Here is a 26599-nt window from a genome sequence, read left to right on the forward strand (position 1 = left end):
TCCACAAGACCTCTGCCTCATTCAGTGCAGAGGATGCTCTTGGGAGGAAGGTGGGTAATGTAGTGAAGGATGTCTGTAGGATGACCTCCACCCACACCAGCTGTGCCTCATTTGTTGCACAAGTTGGAAAGCGTGCAGCAAATGAGGCAGGGGATCACAGGAAGGGGGAGGATAGCTACATCATTAAAGAAGCTGAATGCCACCATAGAGAATTAAATTCTACCCCCGTTTCTGCCACCAACTCACCTAAACCAAAATGTTCTCATTGACCACTAATTATGAGCTCCTTGTTTTCTGGGTGCCCACCACGAGGTATCTGGCCTCCAATCTGCAGCAGTGCTGAGCGCTCACAAGGATAACTAACGTAAACACTCAGGTCCTAGATGTGTCATAGAATATCAGGGTTGGAAGGGACCTCAGGAGGTCATCTAGTCCTATCCCCTGCTCAAAGCAGGACCAATTCCCAACTAAATCATCCCAGCCAGGGCTTTGTCAAGCCTGACCTTAAAAACCTCTAAGGATGGAGATTCCACCACCTCCCTAAGTAACCCATTCCAGTGCTTCACACTCTCTGAGTGAAAACGTTTTTCCTAATATCCAACCTAAACCTCCCCCACTGCAACTGAGACCATTACTCCTGTGTTCTGTCATCGGGTACCACTGAGAACAGTCTAGATCCATCTTCTCTGGAACCCTCTTTCAAGGAGTTGAAGGCAGCTGTCAAATCCCCCCTCAATCTTCTCTTCTGCAGACTAAACAATCCCAGTTCCCTCAGCCTCTCCCCATGGGAGACTTAATGGACACTTCTGACAATTATGGTCTTAATTCCTCTAACTCAGCACGTGATGAACCACTTGTATGCTAGTGAGTGACAAATATCCAGGAGGAAATGAATAATTTCGCATTCAGTGCAGGCTGTGTGTGGAACACATATTCATATTTATTTTCATCCATTTCAATCAATAACCATCCATTCATTCAGGAAAAAACTTCCTCTCTGTAAGAACAGTAGGCCAGTGGACCAGACTGCCTAGGGAAGTCGTGAACGCTCCTTCACTGTAGGTTTTCAAAAAGAGGCTGAGCAGCCATCTGTCTTTGATGATTTAGACACAACAAATCCTACATCTTGGCAGGGGGTTAGACTAGATGACCCTTGCGATCCCTTCTAACCCTATGGTTCTCTGATTCTATGATTCACTGAATGACATAGATCCCATGGGAAAATAAAGTGTGATCATACAAATAGAGATCATCATGATACATAAGCACATGGGAGCCAAAATAAAGTTCCAAAAGTAACCTGAATTCTGGCATTGCCTAACACTGAAATGCTTGACCTTGAAACCTTAATGTTCTTTTAATGTAGTTTTTTTGAGCCAAGATTTGGGAAAAGAAACCTGAAAAAAGAAAAAAAAAAAAAAACAAATTCTATCATGTATAACCATATTGACCCCACACTTGGGACAACTGTAGGGGTGCAGTGGTTCTCAACCTGTGGCCCGCGAGACACTTGCAGCCCAATCAGCACCGAGCTGCAGCCCATGTGACATCCTCAGGGCCATACATATAATACTGGATGTGGCCTGCATAACACATTGTAATGATAAATAGGTTGAGAACCACTGCTTTAGACCAAAGCACAGTCTTCTAATACCAGAGCTGAGTAACTGGTAGAAGGAGGAGGTGGCTATCTTTGCGGACTAGACACTAGAGCGGGATGACCCACACTTTGGAGTGGGTTTCACAACCATCTACCAACAGCAGAGGAACTGAGAGACTCAGAACACTTCGGTTCCATTCCAGGTCGGAGGAAGGGAGTGTTTTCTAGTGGTTATTGACTCTGCTGCTCCCACACCCCTTCCCTCCAGTTTTCAGACCTCTACATTCCAATTGTTTCCTTCTCCTACCTGCTGGCTGAGCCCGAGCAAGGGGGCATTGAGATAACCTGAAAGACCATCTCCAGGCTCACAATTTCAGTGTCAGCTACCACAGCGCCCCCTAGCAATTAGGAGCAGTATTTACTAGGAAAGTCAGGTTTGGACCCTGCAAACTTGTGCTTGAGCATGCTCAGCTCAGACCGAATCTTTGGAGAACATAGCTGCCAATACTTGAACAAGGCTTCACTCAGCATGTGAAAAAAGATTTTTTCAGACCTATACCTTTGCTAGACTTGGGCGGTGCTTCATAAGTGCTGCCAGAGGCAAGTAACAAGGGCAACCTCCCTGCCAATTATCAAGCCCTTGCTAAAAAAGCACAAGACCTTCCCAATGAACAGGCTGCAATAATTTTTCTTTTAATGTTGGCAAAACAACATTTTTCACAAATCTCATTCTCAGAAATGGCTGAACTGCTTCAGCTGAAACTTTATAAATAAATTCAGCCCGAGGAAGACAAGATGCATGGAAAATATCAGCCCCATTGGTTCAAATCTGCCAAAGTTATAAGCAATTGAAAACAGGATTCTGTAATGAAAAGTGTCAGGAAACCAGCATCCATAGGGTTCAAATGCTATGTGGACAATATCTTCATGAGGGAAGAAAATCTAGAATTGTCCATGAAAGCTGTAATAAATAGACTGCAAGACTATGGTTAAGGAGTAAAGAGAATTAAACATTCATTTTCCCCCAGCTCCACAAGATAATGTCAATTACCAGTGCTCTGAAATGATGTGTCCAATTCTGGTGCCCACAATTCAAGAAGGATGTTGATAAATAGGAGAGGGTTCAGAAAAAAAGCCACAAAAATGATTAAAGGATTGGAAAACATGTCTAATAGAGCTCCTTGAGTCTAACAAAGAGAAGGTTAAGAGGTGATTTGATCACAGTCTATAAGTATCTATTTGGGTACTAGCAGAGAAAGGTCTAACAAGATCCAGTGGCTGGAAGTTGAAGCTAGACCAATTCAGATGGGAAATAAGGTGTACATTTTAACAGTGACACCACTTCTTGTTGGGATAAAGCCTCTGATTTTACATGGATGGATTAGAGTGAGCAATCAATGGCACACGCACCACACAGAGGCAAACAGAAAGCAGCTGTGCACAGGTGGAGGGAGACTGTTAATACAGAGCTCTGGATTGATGAAATTCCACTCACACATGTAGAGGTCTTTCTTACCATACATTTCTCTGCACACCTTTATTAACAATTAAAGAACTCTAGTGGGGAGAAGGGGGGACCTTAAGTAGCAACTACCAGGCACCAGCTCTGATCTTTGATGTTCAGTGTAAATCAATGATGTTCAGTGTAAATCCCTCATGGTAACCCAGATACTCTTTCCAGGTTGCCTAGAAAAGTCAAGGCACCTGAATACAATCTGATACACAATGTGACTGTTTTTTAGTTAAAAGGAGTGAAGAAAGGACACAAGTGAAGATGAACTGGAATCTGTTTGCAAGAAAAGGAATTCCTTGGTCCAGTAAGATGCTTGGTAGAACTAAGTGGGTGATGTGGGGATTCATGTACCTGCTAGTCATCTACCAATATTTACTGAGCAGGGAGTTTTCCTTGCATTAATGAACTACAGTACTATGGGAAATTCATTCCATGGTTGTCTGCTCTGGTATAACCCCTGAATGAACAGAACAACAAGGTAAAAATTGAGACTGGTCATGGGAAAGCATTTGGTGCAGCTAAATAAGCACTGCCATCCACTCAGGTACTGGTGCACTTTGCATCTGCCGTTCCTGTAAACTTGAATTGTGAAGACCGGATTGGTCCTCAGCCAGCCCAGAAAACAGAGGGCACAAAGCCACCTTCTCCTCCACTATCTCAGCACTCCTCCATCTATTCCTTAGCAAAGCATGGCTACAACCAAGACTCAAGGCCGGAGATACATACAAGATTGGTATGAAAAATGAGCTTTGAGTTTTAGGGCTGGTTTGAAACCATCAGCGCCACTGAGTTTCACAGGCTCATCTCCAAATCCATAAATGAGTCCTTTTCTTCTGGAATCTCAAGCAACCAAAAGTCCTTTATTTGTGTTACAGAAGTTTTGCATAACTCTGGACTTCACTAGGAATACCAGAATGACACTGAACAAAGGGACCATCAGGGAGTTGCCTAAAGATGAGACCTAATTGAATGTGCAACAGCTTCTGACATGAAGCAGTGGAACCCCTGTTGAGTGGGACACTTCGAGCTAGCGCAGGCAGAACACTGGAAAACTCGCATTAATTTTGCTGCTTTAGCCCAACCATGAACTAAGTGTTGCCTTACAGAATAAATATGTTACTGAGCATAAGTTGTACTCTGCTGATACACCTTACAAGAAAATTCACACTGTTACTATTCTAGCTAATGTACCATTTAATGGTTAACTTTCATAAAGTGAAATAATAATGTAATCGGAGAGCAGTGGCACATGCTCTAACAGCGGAGCTCCAACCACATTTAAAGGAAAAGCTTTTTCAAGTAATGAAAGGAGAAGTGTCATGGATATATCTTTCTCTTCAAAGACAGACATTTCAGAGATGCACCCAGCTATACCCATCACTCATCAACCAGAGGTCTACACAGAGTCTATACCCTGGTGATGCCATACACAATGTGTGTCTGCACACAATTCAGACTAAGATTTTGTCACAGGTATTTTTACTGAAAGTCAGGGACAGGCCATGGGCAATAGACAATATATCACAGAAGCCCAGAGCCCAGCCACCCAAAGCTAAAGTCACAGAAATCATGTAAAATCATGGAATCCGTGACCTCTGTGATGGACTCTCAGCCTTACACACAATATATCCAATCCATGATTCCTTAAGTGTTTTGACCCTGCCAGTGAGACGGGCTGTAACTAGGATGACCAGATGTCCCACTATTATCAAGATCACCCCTATATTAGGGGCTTTGTCTTATGTACGCAACTATTTCCCCAGCACCCCCCGCCCAAAAAAAGTGTCTCTTCCCCAAATTGCTTAACAATCAAAGTAGATAAACCTATGGAGCAAATGCATCCCTAGTCCAACTGCACTGACTTCAGCTGAGAGTTACACCAGGAATTAGTTTTACTCGTTATTTGCAGGCTTATTAACACTAGGACATTCCCATTGCTTTGTGTAAGTCTTACAGGCTTTGTCAAGGTTCACAGGCTAGGAATCTAAAACCCCCTCGATATCAGAGAAACCCCATTTAAAACGTTCTTGAAAAGGATTCTTGGCTTTAGCAGGGCATAGCATTGCCACCTCTGTGTTAAGCCCAACAAAATCTGGCTTCAGCCAGGACCACCAGATTCCTGCATCTTCTGAGCCCTCGGAACCACAGCCAGAATGTAGGGGAGAGACTCTCTCTCTTTCCCTCAATCATGGTAGTGTTTTGTTTTGTTTTTTTATCAGGAAACTGTCTGAGCTTTATCCTCTCCTAGAAATCATAAAATATGGTCCCAATCTTTGTGGAAGTAGCCCTTCTGTATTTAAGAGACTCCAATTGCCCAAGCTCTTTCGGAGAATTTAAAGGCAGCCTTTGGAAATTAACCAAAAAATGAATAAGACATTTAAATAGACACATTCTTTAAAAGATAAAGAAAAACAAATAGTTTCTCCTATGTGGCTAACACCTCAGATGATTCAAACAAAGGCATTAAAAAATCTAAGTTTCATTTCACCATTTCTGGTATTTTATTTTCTGTCCTTCACTCAGATTGGACAGAGAAGAGACCCTAGTCATTTTCATTTCCTGTTTACAGACTTTCTGGTTCCCTTTCACCATGATGCTGGGTACTTGGGTTTCTAACAGCACAGGAGCATCTATAAGATTTTGGCTCAGGTTTTCTTCAAAAATAAAAAATTTAGTATAAAAATAAATGTTAATGATTTTTTAAAAAAAAAATCCATGAAAACCTTTAAAAAATATTTGAAGTCCTTTGACAAAACTTTTATGGATGTTAATAAGAGTGAGCAGAGTGGGATTCCTCTATTTGGCTTGAATTTAAAGCCATCTGACAGAATTATCTGGATATCCAATTTGCATAAGTGTACACTGAATGTTATGGGCCCGAATCCTGAGGATCCTGATGCAGGCAAAACTCAAAAGGATGATGAGAATTTTTACTGCATAAAACAGGGCTTCAGAATTTGACTCCACGTAAATTTGGGCAAATTACTCACAAAGGTCTGGTCCACATTACAATAAGCCATTGTGATTGCTAGCGCTGTTGCTAACAATCATATTAGCTAAGAATTGCCAACCCTAAGCATTCAAAAATTATGACTCAGCCCCTACCCCCTACCCCCAAAAATCATTAGATTAGTTTAAAAATCATGAGGGTTTTTTTAAAAAAAAGCAAGTTTGGGGATCTTTTTGTGTGCCTTTTGATACTTGATGCTTCGGGGTACACTTGGCCACATTTTCAAGCTTTTCTCTGCAACCCTGAAGACTGCAAAATTACCTTTTTTTAAATTAAAGTTCAGATTTTCATGTAATTACATGACTGCGGGAGCTGGGGCTCCAAGAAAAACACCAAATATCATGAGACTTGCAATAAAATGGCAAGAATTAACACTGCATCACATGATGCTGACCACTGTTTAGTAGTCAATGTTGTTCAGGCCACAGACTTATTTAGTTCTTAACCCTCTGCCTAGCAGATGACCAGGACCCTGCAGGTTGGCTTTCTAATAAGGCAGAGTCTGGGTGCATTCTAAGGGTAACTTGTTTTAGTTACACATATATACCAGTCATGGAACAGAAGTGGTCAAACAGCATGCAGGCAAGCTTCTTCTTCAGAAATCTCATCCCTACACCAATCCCTGGTTCCCAGAAAGAAAGTGCCTCAAAAAATGAAGTAATCAGAGAGAAGCTTCCTCCACCCAGGACCTTATACTAACGAAACTAACACCAATGCAGCATGTCTTCCCAAGACAGAACATTTGTCCGCACACTAAAAAAAGAGCTAGAAAACTATCATCTCCCACCTGCTGACACACATCAAACCTTGCCCAAATATATATGGTCAGAGGTGTAATGAAAGTTGTTAGAGAAAGCAAAGGCATGACTCAAAAATGTGATGGATGACCTGTCTTACAGACTCACAGCAGGATTTCCAATCTACTACACTAGGGTACCACAGAATCAAGGGTCCTTCAGGTTTCGCTTGCACATAGGGCCTTCACCACACCACAGAGCTACAGTCCCTTAAATCAACTAAACACATAAAGGGGAGAAAGTCTCCATTCGTTAAAGCATTTTATGCATCAGAGGGGTAGCCGTGTTAGTCTGGATCCGTAAAAGCAGCAAAGAGTCCTGTGGCACCTTATAGACTAACAGACGTATTGGAGCATGAGCTTCCGTGGGATGCATCCAACGAAGTGGATATTCACCCACGAAAGCTCATGCTCCAATACATCTGTTACTTTATAAGGTGCCACAGGACTCTTTACTGCTTTTAAAGCATTTTAGTCACTAATTAATTATAATAATTTTTATTACAGTAGCACCTAAGAGATTCCATTGTGCTAGGAGCTGTACATGCACAGTCCTTATCTTTGCTTCTAACATGTGTGAAAACTAAAAACTGCCTCCTCTTCCCCAGGATTTTACCTGGGGTTCACACACATTTATTTGCAGTCATGTGGGGAACCCAAACAAGCCTAGCTCACATCTTTTTACAGTGTTCTTCTGAGTTCTAACTGTCCTATGCATCAAAGTGCAACTACTGGGCTTAATGATCTATATTCTTAGCTCCTGGCCCTGCATTGCGCTCGGCACGCACATGCACACACACACATACACCACTTCCATCTCCATGTCTGGGAAGTTACTGCCTGACAAAAACTCTGTTCTGAAACAACAGTGTGGTAAACCCACCCAAGCACGTTAAATGAAAATAAAGAGGCATCATCTTATGGAATAAGAAGGCAACAGTGCCTCTCTATATAGCACAGTCAAAACTGCACCTGGAACTTTGCCCACTTCTGGACACTTCAGTTCAAGGAGGATGCCAACAAATGCTAGGGGTTCATATAAGGGCAACCAAATGTGATTAAAGAGCTGGAGGAATTTCCTAAAGCAGAGGTCTTCCAGAATTCATAATATTTACTTAGTTTTGCACCAGGAGCTAGCACCCTGCAGCAGGACTGGGATGTACAAATGGCACCGACCTACTCAACAGATCTGTTTCCGGTGTGCTTTCACAGTCAGATACACCCACTTTAGACTGAATTAGTTATTACTACTTTTTTATCTCTATGTCCCCTGCATAGCCAACTCCACTTTAGGAGAAGCAGCTTAGGGTTGCCAGATGTCCAGTTTTTCACCAGAACACCCGGTCAAAAAGGGATCCTGGTGGCTCCGGTCAGCACTGCTGACCAGGCCATTTAAAGTCCAGTCAGTAGCACAGCGTGTGCCTGCCATGGCTCCACACAGCTCCTAGAAGCAGGGACATGTCTCCTGCCCCCACCCCAAGCACCAGCTCCATTGGCCAGGAGCTGCAGGGCAGCGCTTGCAGATGACCCAGCACACAGAGCCACCTGGCTGTACCTCCATGTAGGAGCCGGAGTGGGGACATGCCATTGCTTCCAGGAGCTGCTTGAGAAGTCCGCCCCAGAGCCTGCACCCTGAACCCCTTCCCACATGCCAACCCTCTGCCCTAGCCCTTATCCCCCTCTCACCCACCAAACCCCTCGATCTCAGCCCAGAACATCCTCCTGCACCCCAAACCCCTCATCCCCAGTCCCACCTCAGAGTCTATACCCCAGGCCAGAGCCCTCACACACACCCACACCCCAACCCCAGCCTGGAGTCCCCTCACACACCCTAAACCCCTCATTTCTGGCCCCACCCTGGAACCTGCACCCCTACTCCCTGCCACACACCAACCCCTTGCCTCAGCCTGGGGCACCCTTCCATACACCAAACCTCTCAGCTCCACCCCTCGGACTAGAGCCCCCTCCTGCACCCCAAACTCCTCATCCCTGGCCCCACCCCAGTTGAAGCCTTCATCCCCTTCCGCATCCCAACCCACTGCCTCAGCCCGGATCCCGCTCCCACACCCCAAACTCCTCATTTCTGGCCCCACCCTGAAGCCCGTAACCCCAGCCGGAGCCCTCATCCCCTTCCACACCCCAACCCACTGAGCCGGCTGGATGAAAATGAGCAAGTGAGTGAGGGTGGGGAAAGCGACAGAGGGAGGGGTGATGGAATGAGCAGGGGGTGGGGCCTCAGAGGAGGGGCGGGGCAGGGAAGGGGGCGGGGTAAGTGTTCAGTTTTGTGTGAGTAGAAAGCTGGCAACCCTAAAGGAGCTGGATCCTTGTTGCTTAAACCTTAACAGAAGATGCTACTAAGTTCCAGTCAGTTACACCTGTGAAAATTCACTGAGGGCAATGGGCTTGCACAGGTGACACCGAGGCCTGCAGGACCATTAGTAATAAGGCACCTGTAGAAGATAAGTACCCAGCAAGTACCCATGAGGTTTCAAAGATGACAGTAAGGTGAAAAAAATATTTTCATCTGTAAATTGATCGGATTTGATTTGCAGTCGCAGCCAGAACAAAATACACAACTCCAAAATAGCAATTTACAGTCACACTTCAGAATAGACGCACACAGTGTGAAAAGAGAGAATTGAGGGTGAATAGTAAGAAAAATCTCATATGGTGAAATGCAGCAGACTGGAATAGGAAAGTCACACTACGGGAGCCATTTAAGATTTCACCAAACAAAGCACTTTGGAACAGATGTTGGAGTGAAGCCTGCAATGGTCTCCATGGATTGGATAAGATAGCAACTAATTAATTGGTGGCTTCCAATCATCATATTCCTATTACAAGAAAGTATCTCATCGCTTTGATACAGAGTTAATCTCCGCTGTTGGCAAATATTCTCAAGGCTCTGTGTTTTAACACACTTAAGCTGGGCTGATAGAAATCAGCATGCAGACACCTAAAAATGTTAGTGATACAATGCATGGTTAACATGTTTAGCTTGAAGCAGGCACCTTGCCTCAGCTGTCCCTCTCAGCTGTGTTTGGAGAGATTGACTTTTACTAATAAATAAAAGAACACAATACTTAGCTTTGTATAGTTTCACATAAACTGTGGGCTCAGACCTACAACTCTTAGGTGAGTAATCCTTACAAAGGTAGCTCTGTTGAAACAAACAAGACTATCTGGGTGAGTAAAGGTTGCCAGATAAGGCCCTATATCCCAAAAGGATTTAAGTAATCCAGGGCAGCAGATGGTATATGGTATAAATTACAGGACTGTGCCAAGTCACTGTGTGACTGATTAAGTTAACGGGGTCAGTCATGACAGAGAAATTCAAACAAGAGGAGAGAAGTTCTAAGTAAGTGGAGGAGAGAGTTGGAAGATATAAGATGGCAGCAGCTGCAAAGGAGAATGCTCTTGAACCAAAAGTGGCCAGACTGTGTAAAGCCAATGCTAGATGAATAGAGAAGAGACACACAGTATTGACAGACCCTGGAGGCTGTTCAGACTATGACCTGGGAAACACTGAACTGCACTGTATTCTGAGCCATTCACTGCAGTATAAAAATGCTTTCTCCTAATGGATTTTACCCTCAACATCCCAGAGAAGTAGGGAACCATTATCCTCCTTTTACAGATGCAGTGTTGCCAGCTCTCAGGATTTTACCATAAGCGTGTTTCAGTTAGAACCCCCTGCTGATTCAGTGGCGCACACTCCCATGGCCCTGGGCTGGGGACTGGTGGAAAAGGAGGGCCTGGGCCCCCGTAGCCGGGCCACCACCACCCGCCTTGTTCTGCATGCTGGCCATCTTCCCCAACTGAGACCACTGGGACAACCAGGCCTTACTGCCTTCTGGACTGAGGCAAATCTATTGACTTTGGCCACTCGGCCTTATTGCCCTGCTAAGGGGGATGAATCTATGGACTCTGGCCACTAGGTCTTACTGCTCTGCCAACTGGGGCAAATCTGTTGACTTTGGCCATTAGGCCTCATTGCTCTACTAACAGGGGTGAGTATATTGACTCTGGCTACAGAGGCATAGATGCAGGTTACAAATGCCCCACCCCTACACCCTAAGTGAGATGGGGGAGCAGGTTTGTATAATTTTTGGTGGTGCCCAGAATGGGTCCAAGTCATGCACCCCCCCCCCATCTGGGAGGAAGGTCTGGGAGGAAGTTTGGGGGTGTGTGGGGGGAGGGGTTGTTGGGCTCTGGGAGGGCTTTTGGGTGCGGGGTGTAGGCTCTAGGCTGGGACAGGAGACCAGCTCTGGGAAGGAGTTTGGGTGAGGGGTCTGGGCTGGGGCAGGCATGCAGGAAGGGGCTCAGGGCTGGGGCTGAAGGCTGGCGTGCAGAGGGTGAGGGCTCTGGCTGGGAGCATGGGCTCTGGGGTGGAGCCAGGCCAGGGATGAGGAGCTTGAGGTGCAAATAGACTGCCCCAGGGCTAGGGCCAGAGAGGAGGACTTCCCCCCCCAACCCTCACCCCCACTGCTGCTGCCCCTCACCATAGCCTCACTGGGGGTGGGGGACAGGGCTGCCCCTTGCCCAGTGTGGGGCAGCAGCAGGGACTGTGGGCGGGAGAGTGCAGGGTGTCACTACACACACTCAAGTCCCAGCTGCTCAGGTCCAGGAACCCACCTCCACCTCCCCTGTGGTGGGTGGGTGCTGGAGTGGGAGGGGAGCTAGGGGCAAAAAGTGGGCACGCGGCACACTCAGGGGAGGAGGCAGAGGCGAGCTGGGCAGGGGGCTGCCGGTGGGTGCTGAGCAGCCACCAATTTTTCCCTGTGGGTGCTCCAGCCCGAGAGCACCCACGGAGTTGGCACCTATGGGCAGGATCACAGGGTCAGACACTCAAGGAAGCCCCAGCAGCTGCTCAGGTGAGTGAGGTCCAGAGATCTCTTTCTGCATCTCCTCCTGGTGGGTGCTGGGGGAGGAGAGGGCTGCCAATCATGTGTGTACCTCCTCCCCTCCTCCAGTGCAGCAGCAGCCAGCTGCCTCAGCCTGCTCTTGTGCTGCAGCAACCGCCCGCTTTTAATCAGGCAGGTTCACTCCGGGGCTGGAGGAGGCGTGGGGGGGGGGGGGGCGGCAGGCAGGGGCCAAAGGGGTGCAGCAGGTAGGGCCAGGGGAGAGACCCAGCTCCAAACATTGGCAGAGCTGGCTGGGCCCCCTGCTAAGGTGACCAGAGGGCAAATGTGAAAAATCGGGATGGGAGTGGGGGGGTAATAGGTGCCTACATAAGAAAAAGCTCCCCAAAAATCAGGACTGTCCCTATAAAAATCAGGACATCTGATCACCCTACCCCCAGCCCTGAATATTGCTGGAGCCCAGGCACCACAGGCCCATGAAACTCGCTGCCCCTGAAGGGAGATGGGGCATACTCGCCCCGCACTGGAGGGGGTCTTTCCAACCCTGTCACAACATCTCATGATTTTTTAAGACAGTCTCATCATTTTTGGAGTTGTGGCTCATGTGTGGGGCTGGCAATGCTGCAGATGGGGAATTCAGGCACAGGACAGGTTATGTGACTTGCTTATGGTTGTGCAGGAAGCCTGTGGCTGAGTCCAGGTGGCCAGAGGGGTCAGTCTAGTGCCACATGGACTAGGCCAGTGGTTCTCAACCATTGTGGGCCATCTATACCACTCAGTGTGTTATATGGGCTGCATCCACACAATAGATATATTACCTGCATGGCAACTAAAGATGTCACTTGGGCCATAGCTGTGTGCTGATTGGGCTGCAAGCAGCCTATGGCCTGAGAATCACTGCACTAGGCCACCCTTCCCCCCCCGTGGAGCAGTGGTTCCCAAACTTTAACAACCCGTGAACTCCTTTCACTAAACTGCCAAGTCTCGCAAACCCTCTCCTAAAAATGAATATTGCCAGGGATTTTCTCCTTTACCAGAGTATAAATTATAAAAGCAGTGATCTTGGAAATATAACATTTGTTTTTATGACATGCTCATTACACACTATTTATTGACTATTATTTATCAGTACAGTATTTTTATTACATTACGAAAATAGCAATGCTCTTCCAAGATCTCACTTTCATAGCTTGTATCACTTTGATTAAGCCTGTTATAAGACAAGGCTCCTATGTTTCATCGAGGAGTATCATGTGAAACCAGCACAAAAGTATTTAAGAAGCCAACTCAAAGAGTTCCTCCTACACAAGCATTCAGGTCTTGAGCAGTCCAGGCAAACAATGCACGTTACAACAAAGCTTAAACTTGTTCTTCATAATAATTTTAAAAAACAATACTAGCTGCCTATTTAATTTTAAAACCAGCAAAAAATATCCACCTCCCTTTCCATTTTTTATAAGGAATCGGAGTTTAAATCTCCTCAGGGAGATAGATAGGCTTGCTTTGATCTGCTTAGCTCTTGGAAGTCCAGGGGCTGCTGGCCCCATGGTGCCCAGAGTTCCTAGGGACAACCATTAGGGAATTTTTTTCCCCAAGAACCCCCTGTAACATTTTGTGAACCCCCAGGGGTTCATGAAACCCAGTTTGGGAATCACTGCAGTGGAGGGTGATATGGCTGTGATCCTTGATACAGACGAGACAGGCAGCAGCATTCTGTTCTGGAGTCTGAAGGGCTGGGGTTGGTAAATCTGACAGGTATTATTAAATAAATTACCAAAATAATTGAAATTGGCAGGCTTATATAGGGTTATTTTGGGAATGGTAAATCTTCAAGAGTGGTGGACACAGGCTGGCTTGCAATTCATATCAGGCAGAGCTGATACATGACTGTTATGAGAGTTCATCGCATTTTAATTAAAGAGCTACTCCACTATCGATAGGAACTTGGAAACTGCAGTCCCCACCAAACATCTGACAGCGGGGCAGAGGTAAATTAAACATGCCCAACAATGACCAATTGTACATTTTTCCCCCCAGCCAAAAACATCTTCTGGGAGAAGAAAATCCAGGGAAAGCAGAATGCAGGGCCTGGTAGCTTGTTCAGGGCTGCAGCTCCCTGATATGAAGAGTCTGGGTGTCTGGATATACGTATTAAGTACTTCCTCCTCTAGACAACTAATCCGATTAGCAGCTTTAGAAAACTTGGAAATGTTATAATTCAAGGGGTCCCATTCATAAAATGTCTTGGGCAGTTTCTGCACAGAGGTTGCATTCTTCCCACTAGAAAAAAAAAAAAAAACCCAGAACAGGACTCTCCCCCAATAGAGCCCCCTCACCGGCTAGCTGTCATTCACCCTCCTCAAGCAGACCATCCTCTTTCAATTCCCACAAGGGAGGAGCAAGCCCAAAATACAAAGAATCAGCCCCTTCACCCACTGTAAAGAACCCACAGCATGTCAGATTTGTAATACTCTGGGGTGGATACAGACAGGCTTCTACGTGCTCAGCACAGGAGCAAAATAAAATAAGCCCACTAGAAAACTCACAAGATTTACTAATCTGCAGTAATGGGGATGCAGAGATTAATGAATGTTGAGCTGGGTGGGGCCAATGGAGTGATGTCACACTCCCCACTGGCCAATCCTGGAGTGCTCTGTCATGCATTGGCCCTGCCTCTTGTAATATACCAGCACTGCTGTGTTCTGTTTGTTTAAGACTGGCCTTTATTATCAGGCTCCAGTCACTTGACTGGAGTTGAAAGTCACAACAGACCAGTACTCCTGTCACATGACAGATGAGGGTTACAGAAGGTCAACACCCCGTCACCTGGCCAGGATCAGCATCCACTCGCTGCAGTGACTACTGTCACATCCCCCCCCCTTTTTTTTTAAATCAAATGCAAACAGCACAGTGAATAGAAAAGCCCACAACCATACACTAGCACAGCCAATAGCCACATGTGCTTTGTTCCTCTAATACCTTAGCAGCATCTAGCCCAAGCAGCTTAAAAAGGGGGTTGTGGAGAACAGAGACCTCACCTTCTCCTCCAAAATCTACTTGCCATCTGCCCAGGTTCACCACTTACAATGGTTTGCTTTGCAGGCAAACCCCCAGTCATGCCTCACAGCAGGAATGCTCTTCTACCAATCAGTAACCTCAGGTTAACATGTTGAGTAATAAGGAGAACAAGGAGAGGGACACTGACTGGGAGAAATTGACAAGATGGATACTATTCCTGCTATGCCGCAGTACTAAGTGCCCACCTAACAATCTAACTAGGTGTGTTGGTGGCAGAAGTGTGGGGGGAGGGGGGAATAGAGGAGAGGCATGTTCTGCCTCCACCACTCAGTACAACTGGGCTTCGGGGGGGGGCGGGGGGAAATAGGTGTGAGTGGGCTGTAGAGGGCACAGCTTGGCTCTGGGGATAGGGGGTGTGAGTGTCTGGGCTGGGGGGCTCATAGCTGGGCTCTGGGGGGAGAGGAGTGTCTGCCCCTCCCCCCAGATGGGCTCGAGGGGGTGAGAAGGGTGAGTATCTGTCCCTGCCCCAGCTCGGCTTGGAGGGGCGGGGGGAAGGGGGCAGAGGAGGACGACCTGGGTTGTCGTAGGGGTTTCTTTAACTCTCTGCTCCTGGGGGAATTTTTATGTGTGTCTATGTTTTTACAGACATACTCACTGACAGGTATTTTTAAATAAATTACCAAAATAATTGAAACTGGCATGATTATATAGGGTTATTTTGACAAATAAAATTTGCAGAATTTTTAATTTTTTGGTGCAGAATTTCCCCAGGAGTGACCTCTCTCTTGTAATGGCACGAAGCTCCCCACAAGCAGTAAGGACTGCAAACAGCCAGGCTCATGCTGGAATGCCAAGTGCCCCCGTTTTAGAAAAGCAGACATTTGGAGACTACAGCGAGAAAGGCCACACAAGGAGAGAGATGGATCTGGAACTGATCATCAGCTGTATGAGATGGTCCAACTTCAGCCTTCCTGCAGGGTTCGCTGGGGGAATTGCCGCATTGAGACATGCACACGGGAGAAATGGCACATTAAAAATGTGGAGGGGGCAGCGTCGTCAAGAGAAAGGGATGTGAGGAAAGCAGGGATGTGCACAGGCCTGACAAGGAGAAGAATTGTGTTTAGGAGACTTGGGTATAGAAATTGGAGAACCCTTTCCCCAAGTCTCTGAGCTCAAGGATTTCTCTCCCATGCCTTTGGGGAACCTTCTGAGTACAGACGCCCAGGCCAGCATGTGACCACAGAACCTGTAAGGAGCAATGAGAGTTGGGGTCAAGTCACCTACCAATGAGAATTCTTGACACAAGTCCCACCTCGTGCCACTCACTCATTCCAGTCAGCAGTATCGTGACACACACATTAGCTGTAGAGCAAAAGTGATGACTGGTTGAGCTAATTTTGACCCATGTAAGCTATTCAAATTGGCCCCATCTGATGTCTTATATAAATCATAGTATAAGCCATGACCGCTCAGTATGGAAACCTTTTCCCCTTAAGTGCTGGCTAGACTGCCTAAAGATTACAAGCTGCTACAAAGTTAGCTAAGTATCAGAGGGGTAGCCGTGTTAGTCTGGATCTGTAAAAGCGACAAAGAGTCCTGTGGCACCTTATAGACTAAAGTTAACTAAGTGAGCAGAGATTTTTAGCTCAGGCAGAGGAGGCTCATGTATTAGGATCCAGAGGTCCCAGGTTCAATCCCCGTTGATGACAACCTACCCACGAGCACTGGCGTTAAACAACAACAATTGTTAACTGAACTGAATTATAACCAAACTTCAAGGGTAGCCTCTGCACATAAGACTACAATGATTTAATGATACGGAAAGTGTGAAGAAGCTAAATTATTCCTTTAAGATTGTTGAGGACAAAAACGTGACTGTGAGGGCTAAATCTCAAATGATCCATTTTTATAAATAACTGAGTTCAAACTAACTAACAGATCTACTTGTAAGTGTTGTGGAACATTCATTCTGAACTCTGCAAGTAAGGGCTGTACATCTGGGGAGGATATTCTAGCTTTCATACATGAGAAAGAGGCTGAATCTCAGTTTAAATGCAAACGCTAAGCTCAGTGTTGACCGAGCTTTCATAATGGTGCGGAATCCAATCCTCCTCTGATTGGAATAAGCCGCAAAACTGCCCATGCATTTCAATGGCTGCGGGATCACACCAATCCTTAGCAAATGAGAGCGAGGGGCTGCTTCTTCAGATCTACTCTTGCAATAAAGCCTTTTTAAATAAGGCATTGTCTCTCATATTGTCTGCACATACCTGTAGTGTGTCTTGTATTCTCATCCAAATGCTTTGTTAAATCAATAGTTCTGTCTATCTGAAACAGCTTCAAGTCCTCTTCGTCTAAAGCAATATCTCCCCAGAAGGCAGCTGGAGACAAAGGCAAAATAAATTACAGTTAGTTCAGCTCTGTTTTGGAAGGCAAGTGTCAGTTCTATAAAGGATTGTATATGATCCACATTGCAACCAGAATTACCCCTGCGGATTGAAAGATGGCAGGGACTGGGAAAAGGTCATAAATGACACTAGCTTTTCAAATAGGGCTGGAACCGTCAGACTAATAGAGGCCAGATACAATGTTTAAATTAAGCCACTTTTGCTGAATAACCAGAATGGAGTCAAAGGAACTGAATAGCTAGGATTCCTCATGCCCTCCTTTGTTTTATTGCTGGCTCCAAACCAGGGGCTTAAGTGGTACAATTCGCCCTTTATCCACATCTCACTCTACAACTGGGGCAATTAACCAGCATTTCCCCCAGCTAAAAAAGGAAAATGTCAGCCAGTTTGCAGCTCAAATTTAGATTTGAACTGTGTGTTAACAACTTGCACCAGATACTGTAAAGTGACGCTGTAGGGGGAGTTCTGTAATTGGATCCGGCTTGCAATTTCTAGAGAGTTTTAATTTTGTTAAAAGCCTGGAGTTTAAGACAGGTGCCATAAAAATAATAAAACAGGACAGATCCCTCAACGTTTGTGACTTGGAGAAATAAATCCTACGAAATCCTTTCCATGGAAAAAAATGACAGCCAGATTAGGAGCAAGATGACTTTGTGGTGTACAGTTACCGTTGTCAGAACATCAACGAAAGAAACACACAGAAGAGGTTGATCAAACATAAATAGCTTTTTTAAAGAGAATATAGGTTTTGAATAAGATTTGTTAGTAGTTGCATGGAAGTTTGTGTATGTTAATGATAAAACGAAAGGTTAAATAAGAAAATGAGGCAAATTCATCCCGGCTGTTTACTGTTACTATAAATGCTTGATTCTCCCACCACCACCACCACCACCACCGTCAATTTACTGCAAGTGTTTGCATCATTGAAAAAGGTTCCCTGCAGCATGGGAAACACAAACAACCAAACTCTGCTAGTGCCCAGAGGACATCATGCTTCACTGACCACGTGAAATGCAAAAAGGACCCAAACATTAGAATAAGTGAAAAGATACACACCAAAAAAAATTTCATTTTTTAAATATAAGGTGTTAAATTGGGTTAGGGATTTCCCCCCAGCTACAGTGTTTATATTTTAAATCTCCCTTTAAAATGTAAGGGGGAGGGGAAAAAGCCACACAGCTGAAAATAAAGAATTCCCTGAGCCATCAGAATGGCCAAGGAACAACAGGAAAGAAATCATGCAACGAGACACAGAAAGGTGTGACTGACTCTAGTTGATTGACAAACAGTAGCGGTTCACATCTATACAGCCTCTTCCATCCCAAAACCAAAAACCACTCCAGCAGGCTCTCTCCCCCTCTCCCTTTGTCCAGTTTCTCGGGCAAAGGTATTGACTCGCCCCACCCCCCCTTCCTGCTCACTCTAACCAGTGACCTGGAAAAGTTCAAGGTCCCCTCTCTGGGACAACACATCCGCTATCATGTTGGCACTTCCTTTTACATGGACCATGTCCATATCATAATCCTGGCAGGAGCAAGCTCCACCTCAGGAGCTTGGCAGGTCAGGGGAAAGTGGTCCGTGTACACAGTGAAGTGTCGCCCAAACAGATATGGCTCTAGTTTCTTAAGGGCTCACACCATGGCCAGGCATTCCTTCTCAATAGCTGTGTAGTTTTGCTCCCAGGGTAGCAACTTTTTCCTCAGGTACAAAATGGGGTGTCTCTCCCCCTTTTCATCCTCCTGCATTAATAGCGCCCCCAGTCCTTTGTCTGAGGCGTCAGTGAACACCATAAAGGGCTTGTCAAAGTCTGGGTTTGCCAGAACTGGGCCACTGACCAGAGCCTCCATCAGTGCCAGAAGAGCCAGAAGTGTCCAGCACTTGTTTAACCTGGGACACGTGGTCCTCCCAGGTCTGGCTAAAGACTCAGATGTCGTCAATATACGCCACGGGAAAACTCTCCATCCCCCTCAGTAGCTGATCCACCAGGCGCTGGAAGGTGGCTGACACTCCCTTGAGGCCAAAAGACTGGGTCAGGAACTCCTAGAGCCCCAGAGGGGTGATGAAGGCTGATTTCAGCCTGGCATCTGCATCCAGTAGCACTTGCCAGTAGCCCTTTGTAAGATCCATGGTGATAAGGTATCGAGCACCTCCCAACTTGTCTAGGAGTCATCAGGCCTGGGCTTGGGGTAGGCATCGGATACAGTGATGGCATTAAGCTTCTGATAGTCCACACAGAACCAGATAGACCCATCCTTTTTGGGGACCAACATCACTGGCAAGGCCCAAGGGCTGGAAGACAGCTGGATCACCCCCAAAGCCAGCATTTCCCTGACCTTTCATTCCAGGTCCTCAGCAGTTTTTCCTGTGATGCGGAAGGGGGAGCATCTTATAGGAGGATGTGATCCGGTCTCCACCCAGTGGACAGTCAAATTAGTGCATCCAGGCTGGCTGGAAAACAGCTGTCAGTACAGATGCAGCACCCTTCTGAGCTCAGCTTGCTGGGCAGGGGTCAGACGACTAGAGAGGGGAATTGTTTCCAGTGTGGGGACCAGATCTTGTTCCAGGGAATAGATCTACTAAAGGGTCATCTCCCTGCACCTCCCAATGTCCACACATGGCCACCACCACATTCCCCCCCCGCATCATAATATGGCTTCATCATATTGACATGGTACACGTGGCAGTGATGTGCCTGGTTAGACAACTCTGCCACAAACTTTACCTCATTTAGCTGCTTGACAACCTTGAAAGGACCTTCCCAGGCAGCCTGTAATTTGTTTTCCTCACGAGGATGAGAACCATCACCTAAACCCCGGTGGCGTAGGCGCGGGCCCGTGCCATGAGGTCACACCAGACTTTCTGCTTCCTCTCGGCTCTGGCCAGATTCTCCCTAGCCAGGCCCAGGAGCTCAGTCAGTCTTTCTCGGAAGGTCAGGACATACTCCACCATCGACTCTTCATTGGGGGTGGCCTTCCCCTCCCATTCATCTCCCATCAGGTCTAGGGGCCACCTTACCCACCTGCTGTATAACAGTTCGAAAGGTGAAAATCCAGTAGACTCCTGGGGTACTTCCCTGTACACGAACAGCAGGTGAGGTAAGTACTTGTTCCAGTCCCTGCGGGTGCTAGCTCATAAAGGTTTTCAGCATCATCTTTAGTGTTCTGTTGAACCTCTCCACCAGCCCATTGGACTGGGGGTGATATGCTGAGGCCCAGGTGTGCCGGACCCTGCATTTCTCCCACAAGCACCGGAGCAGGGCCAACACGAAGTTGGACCCTTGGTCGCTCAAGACTTCCTTGGGGAACCCCACTCGGCTGAAAAGGTCAGCAGCGCATCCGCCACAGTGTCTGCTTCAATGGAAGCTAAGGGCACTGCCTCGGGGTAGCGGGTGGCAAAATCAACCACCACCAAAATGTAGTTCTTCCACGACAGGGTCATCTTACTGAGAGGTCCCATTATGTCCATAGCCACCTTCTGGAAAGGCTCCTCTATGATGGGCAAAGGTCTCAAAGCTGCTTTCCCTTTGTCCCGGGCCTTCCCCACCCTCTGACAGGGGTCACAAGGTCGGCAATACTGTTGGACCATAGTAAAGACCCCAGGCCAGTAAAAGTTCTGTAGCAGCCTCTGCCTGGTGCGCCGGATTCCCTGGTGCCCTGCGAGACGGATGTCATGGGCCAGGTACAGTAGCTTGCGGTGAAACTTCTGGGGGACCACCAGCTGCCTCCTCATCCCCCATGACTCCATTTTCCCTAGGGGAGCCCATTCTCAGTACAGGAATCCCTTCTCCTACAGGAACCACTCGTGGCAACGTCTCCCCATGGTATGTACCGCACTGAGGTCAGCCAGGTCCCTTAGCTTCCACAAGGAGGGATCTTTCTGCAACTTGGCCTGAAACTCAGCAGCTGGGGAAGGGATGGAGACCAGCTTCCTCTCGGTGGCTGGGTCTGAAGCCACAGCCTCCCTGAGCTGTGTCCCTGGGTACTCCCTCTCCTCCAGGGTAGGGCCCTGCACGTCAGGCAAGGTGCCCTCCCCGAGGTTAGGGCATAGTGCCCCTTGATGGCTCTGGCTACGGGTCATGACCAGGGCACCCTGGGGGTTGCTTGGCCAATCTTCTAGGTCTCCTCCCATTAACACCTCAGTGGGCAAATGCTGGTGCACCCCTACTTCCTTGGGGCCTTCCTTGGCCCCCCATTTCAGGTGTACCCTCACCACAGGCACCTTGAATGGGGTCCCACCCACCCCTGTCAGTGTCAGGTAGCTGTTGGGCATCACCCGATCTGGAGCTACCACCTTGGGTCGGGCCAGCGTCACCTCTGTGTCCATATCCCAGTATCCATTGACCTTCCTCCCATCCACCTCCAGGTTAACAAGGCACTCACTCCACAGGAACAGCCCCGCACTCACCCTGTAAACGGAGAACTTTGAGTCTGGGGTATCCAGCCACCCCAGAGGAGCTGGCCTGGGGCCCTCTTCTCTCCTGAGCAGTTGATAAGCTGCCAGCCCCCCTTGCCTGGGAAGCCTGCCCCACATCCAGCTGAGTCTCTACCCAGTTAACCCTCTGTGGGTTCGTTCTGCTTAGTCTGTCCTTGAGTTTGGGGCACTGGGACTGTATGTGGCCCCTCTGGCTACAGTAATAGCAGCCCATGTCCTGCTGGTCCCCTCGAGCCGGTCGGTTGGCCCTGACACTGGGTGTTCCCCTTGGAAGAGGGTTCTCCATATTCCCCCTTTGTGAGGTCCCAGGGTGACTCTCTGCATCGTGGCAGGCCTGTTCCTTTGGGACTCCTCTCTGCCCTCCCCCCCCACCCTGACTGGCTCTTCACAAACTCATCGGCCAGCCGCCCTGCATGTCGTGGGTTCTCTGGCTTTTTGTCCATCAACCACAGCCTCAGGTCAGATGGGCACCGCTCATACAGTTGCTCTTGTACGATCAGTTTAACCAGGTCGTCCTTCGTCTGGGCCCCATCTGCCCACTTGCTAGTGTATCGCTCCATGCAGACGGCTAGTTGCAGATATGAGACCTCAGAGGTCTTACGCTGGCTCTGGAACCTTTGCTGGTATATCTCAGGAGTCAGCCCAAACTCATGTAGTAGGGTCTTTTTGAATAGTTCATAGTCCCCTTTCTCCGCCCCTTCCAGTTGGCGGTACAATGCCACGGCTTTGGGGTCCAGTAAGGGGGTGAGAACCTGGAGCCTGTCCGAAGGACCAACCCGGTGCAGCTCACAGGCCATTTCAAAGGCATCCAGGAAGTCATCCATGTCCTCCCTCTCCTTACGCTGGGCCAGGATGCACTTATCGAAGCGCCATGCAGTCTTGGGTCCCCCCTCACTCACCGCAACCGGGGGTTCGCTGCTCCTCAGCCTCACCAGCTCCAGTTCATGCTGCCTCTGTTTTTCTTACTCCTCCAGTTCATGCTGTCTCTGTTTTTCCGGTTCTGCTCACTCCTGCATCAGTTCCTGCTGCCTCACCTCCAGCTCTTTCAGTCTTAAATCCTTCTGCAATTGCAGCCACCTCAACTCCAGCAATGGGGAGCTCCGCTGGGATGATCACCTGCTGGCCAGCGAGCTTTGCCAGGAGGATCCCCTGCTGGCCGGGGGTGTCACGGTGCCCTCAGTATTTGCTGGGCTCCTCCCGCCCTTCCCCTAGGCATAAGAAGGAGAGGTCTCAGGAAGCCCTCAGCAGCCGGCTGACCACTCCCAGCTGGGACAGATGCTGGTGCGTACACTGCATCTGCCAGGCTGCTTCCCTCAGAGACAGGGATCAGTTCCATTTGAGGGATCTCCCTCCTCCAGCTGGGCAATCAGCTGTTCTTTGGTGAGCCTCCCACTGCGCAGCCTCCTCTGCTTGCACAGCTCCACCAGGTCACTCTTAAGCCACTCAACATACATCTTCCTGCTGGCCACTCACAGGCCTGGGTGCTCGCCACTTCCCACAGTTTCCAGGGAGACCTCTAGTGTGCCAGCTCTTCTCGAGGTCACCATCTCTCTGCCAGGATCGAGCGGCAGGCTCCCTCTGCCCCTGGGACCGCTCGCTGCAATCCCCGGGGGACCCTGTTACTGCAAAAGTCCTTCTTGCTGGTTACACACTCCCGGGGGTTAAACACTGCCTGAAACGATCCCTCGCTGACTCTTCAGCACGCCTGGTTCCCGTCAATCCCCCTTCGTTTTACTGCTCCACAGTCACTTACTGTAGGAAGCGCTGTCCACGGGGTGCAGTAGATCTCACCACTACCACAAGTTGTCAGAGTGTGGGGGAGTCAGGGCCCTGCACCCCGCACTTCCTGCGATTCACCGTGACTCTCAGCCAGCCAGTAAAACAGAAGGTTTATTAGACGACAGGAACACAGTCCCAAGCAGGGCTTGTAAGTACAATCACGACCCTTCAGCCAGGTCCCTCTGGGGGGCAAGGATCTTAGACCTCAGACTTGGGGTTCCCTGCCTCTTCCCAGCCAGCCCAAAACAAACTAAAAACCACCCCAGCAGGCCCTCTCCCCTTACCCCTTTGTCTAGTTCCCGGGCAAAGGTGTCAACTCTCCCCCACCCCCCTTCCTGGCTCAGGTTACAGGCTCAGGTACCGTCCCTCACCTAAAGTCGTCCCCTGATCTCCCATCCCCCATGCAGACAGTTCCCGTAAAACCAGATGACATTCCCAGATTAATCCATCCCGCTCCCTACTGCGTCACACCTCAGGGCACATCAGTGGGAGGAGAAGCCATTCTTTCTAAAGCCCTTCTTACAGGAAAGTCCCACAGAGCAGAGAGGACTGTGGCTTTTAGAGTCTCAAATAAGACACCTGGACTCCCTATGCTGTGCAGAGCTCAATTGCTCCAGAAGCAGAAGAGGATGTGTTTGTCCCCTGTTTAGATTTAAACCTGTGACTGCACTGAGTCTAGGACCAACTCCTGCTCTCACTGATGTCAGTGGGACTATACTTGTAAGGCAAGCAGAAGTTGGCCACTGGTGATTAGACCATTAAGTTAAACCCCCTCTCTTAATCAGAGGGAAATTTAACTGCACTATGGTGGTTGCGGGCCTCTGCACCAGCTGCCCTGTAAGCTGAGGAGATCAAAAGCTATCCCCAAAGGCAGATGATCTCTCTCTCTCCCCATTATCACAAACCACCAGACACAGCATCCCAGTTTGCCCCCTTACCCTGGCCAAAATCATCTCAGACTCCACCCTGTGGAGTGCAAAGCATTTCCTGACTTGGCCACAGACTTCGCTGTGTAAGTTCCTTCACCTGTGTCCCAGGTCCCTCTCCGCCCTGTAACACTGTGATAACAAGACATTTTTCAGCCAGCACTAGAGGGGATATAAATATTTTCCACAGGTTTCACACTTTTTTTGTTTGTTTCATTCAAAATTTTTCCTGGAATTTTTCATTTTTGAATAAACGATTCAATATGAAAGTTGTCAGGGGATTGGTCTTCTCCTGGCCCTTTTTCCAACGGAGAAAAAAGGAAGAGACCAAGGTGTGGGGCAGGCAGGGGAGGAACCAAAAAAACCCCAAACAAACCTGAGAACAAACTTTTATTTCCAAACAAAATGACAATGTAATTAGTTGAGAAATCAAGGTAAGGAAACCAAAATTTCAGTGAGTGTTTCAAAAAAACCCATTTTTGTGTCTGCTACTTTTCTTTGTAAGCTACATACCACAAACTCAATCAAACGGGTCACAAGCAACAGAATCTCAACTACACCATTTGCTAGTCATTATTATTTGCACGCATCCGACGAAGTGGGTATTCACCCACGAAAGCTCATGCTCCAATATGTCTTAGTCTATAAGGTGCCACAGGACTCTTTGCTGCTGATTATTATTTATGTTTCAGTGGTACCTAGGAGTGCCAGTCATGGCCCATGACCCCCCTGGTGCTAGGTGCTGTACAAACACAGAATGAAAAGACAATCCCTGTCACAAAGAGCTGACACGCTAAGTAAATATAACCCAGGGCCTAGCACAGCATAAGCAACGTGTAACCAACTAGAACAGTGTCAAATCACAGCCAGTCAAGCAAGCTTTGCTGCAAGGCCAACGAGCAGAGCTAGCTGGAACTTACAGAAAACTTCAAAGTTGCTCCTCGTAACACAGATCAGCCCACAAAGATCAGACATTAAGAACAGAGTGACTGTCCATCCTCTGGATGAAGGGCTAGAGCCCAGCGTCATCACAGCACTGGCCACACAAGCTTTCAGCACAGCTCACCAGAGTGCTCTGCCCAGTGCAGCTCAGCAATCCATCCTGTTCCAGTCCTGCCATCCTGGGGCAGACCAACAGCCCATCCCAACAGGTATCTCCTCTCTCTGGCAGTGAAGAACAATGAATGCTTCACAGAAAGTCAAATACAGCTATTCTACTTAGATGGTCAGATCTCTGGGGGACGGGTCCCAAGCCCTAACTGAGACCTTTTCTGTCCTCAGCTGGTAATTATCTTATTCCACAAACGAGTAAGTGGATGACGGAGGGGCTTGTAGCCAAAGCTCTAGACAAGAACTTGGGAGACTTAGGTTCAATTCCCAGCTCTACCACAGACTTCTAGCGTGACCTCGGGCAAGTCATTTTAATCCAGGTGCCTTCATTCCTCACCTGCATAATGGCGCCAATAATTCAGTCTTACCTGTTTACACTGTAAGCTCCTCCCGATAAGGACCATCAGGATCTGTGTTTGTATAGTGCCCTCCACAGCGGAACAGCCTCAGTCTCAGCTGGGATCTCTACCCAGCACAAATGAAGAAAGCAAGATGTCTAGCCTTTGCAACATGTGTCTTAGATACTGTACTAGCAGAAGCTGTGATTCATATAAATTGTTCATCTTTTTCGGAGTGTCACTAAATCACGTGGAACAGTCCAATATCCTGCGTTAGAGAGTTCCACAGGGGAGTTCTTATGCCACAAAAAAAGACATTCCTTGTGCTTCATGTCTCCTCTCCTTAGCCAGTCTTAGTATTTGTTTCAATTTACTCTGCTGCTCTACTTCAAAACCTTAAACAAATTTTCTTTGATCTACTTGAAATTGCCTTTCAATCAGAGCAAGCACCCTCCTTCTTTTATAGGAGCTCCAGGGGAAGCTAGTCCACACCACTCTTTATTTTAATACCTCCCCCCTTACATGGGCACTTTTCATCCATACAGCTCAAAGGACACAAGTAACATCTCCATTTTACAGATGGGGAAACCGAGGCTAAGGTCTTGCCCAAAGTCACATAGCAGGGTTAGTGCTAAGAACAGAACCTAGGACCTCTGACTCCCGATCCCTATCCACTGAACCACAATTTTATTCACATCTACTCTATTTCCTCCCTCTTTTCCAACCAAACAACCCTATCTTCCCCCCCCGCAATTTCACAAAATATATGGAGGCCCCTAACAGCTCCAATTATTTTCATCGTCTCTTT

At 47.7% G+C, this 26599-nt stretch overlaps 1 protein-coding gene across 1 annotated transcript in view; it reads right to left on the minus strand.

Annotated features, from left to right (window-relative positions):
• The window catches only part of TLL2 (tolloid like 2), a 190888-nt gene that overhangs the window by 114224 nt on the left and 50065 nt on the right, over window positions 1-26599 (minus strand). The window contains exon 2 of the mRNA XM_032778202.2: window positions 17070-17180. Coding sequence (XP_032634093.1) covers window positions 17070-17180 — 111 coding nt within the window. The remainder of the gene's footprint in view (window positions 1-17069; window positions 17181-26599) is intronic.

This window comes from Chelonoidis abingdonii, chromosome 16 (assembly GCF_003597395.2).
Source record: "Chelonoidis abingdonii isolate Lonesome George chromosome 16, CheloAbing_2.0, whole genome shotgun sequence".
NCBI classification, from domain to species: Eukaryota; Metazoa; Chordata; order Testudines; family Testudinidae; genus Chelonoidis; species Chelonoidis abingdonii.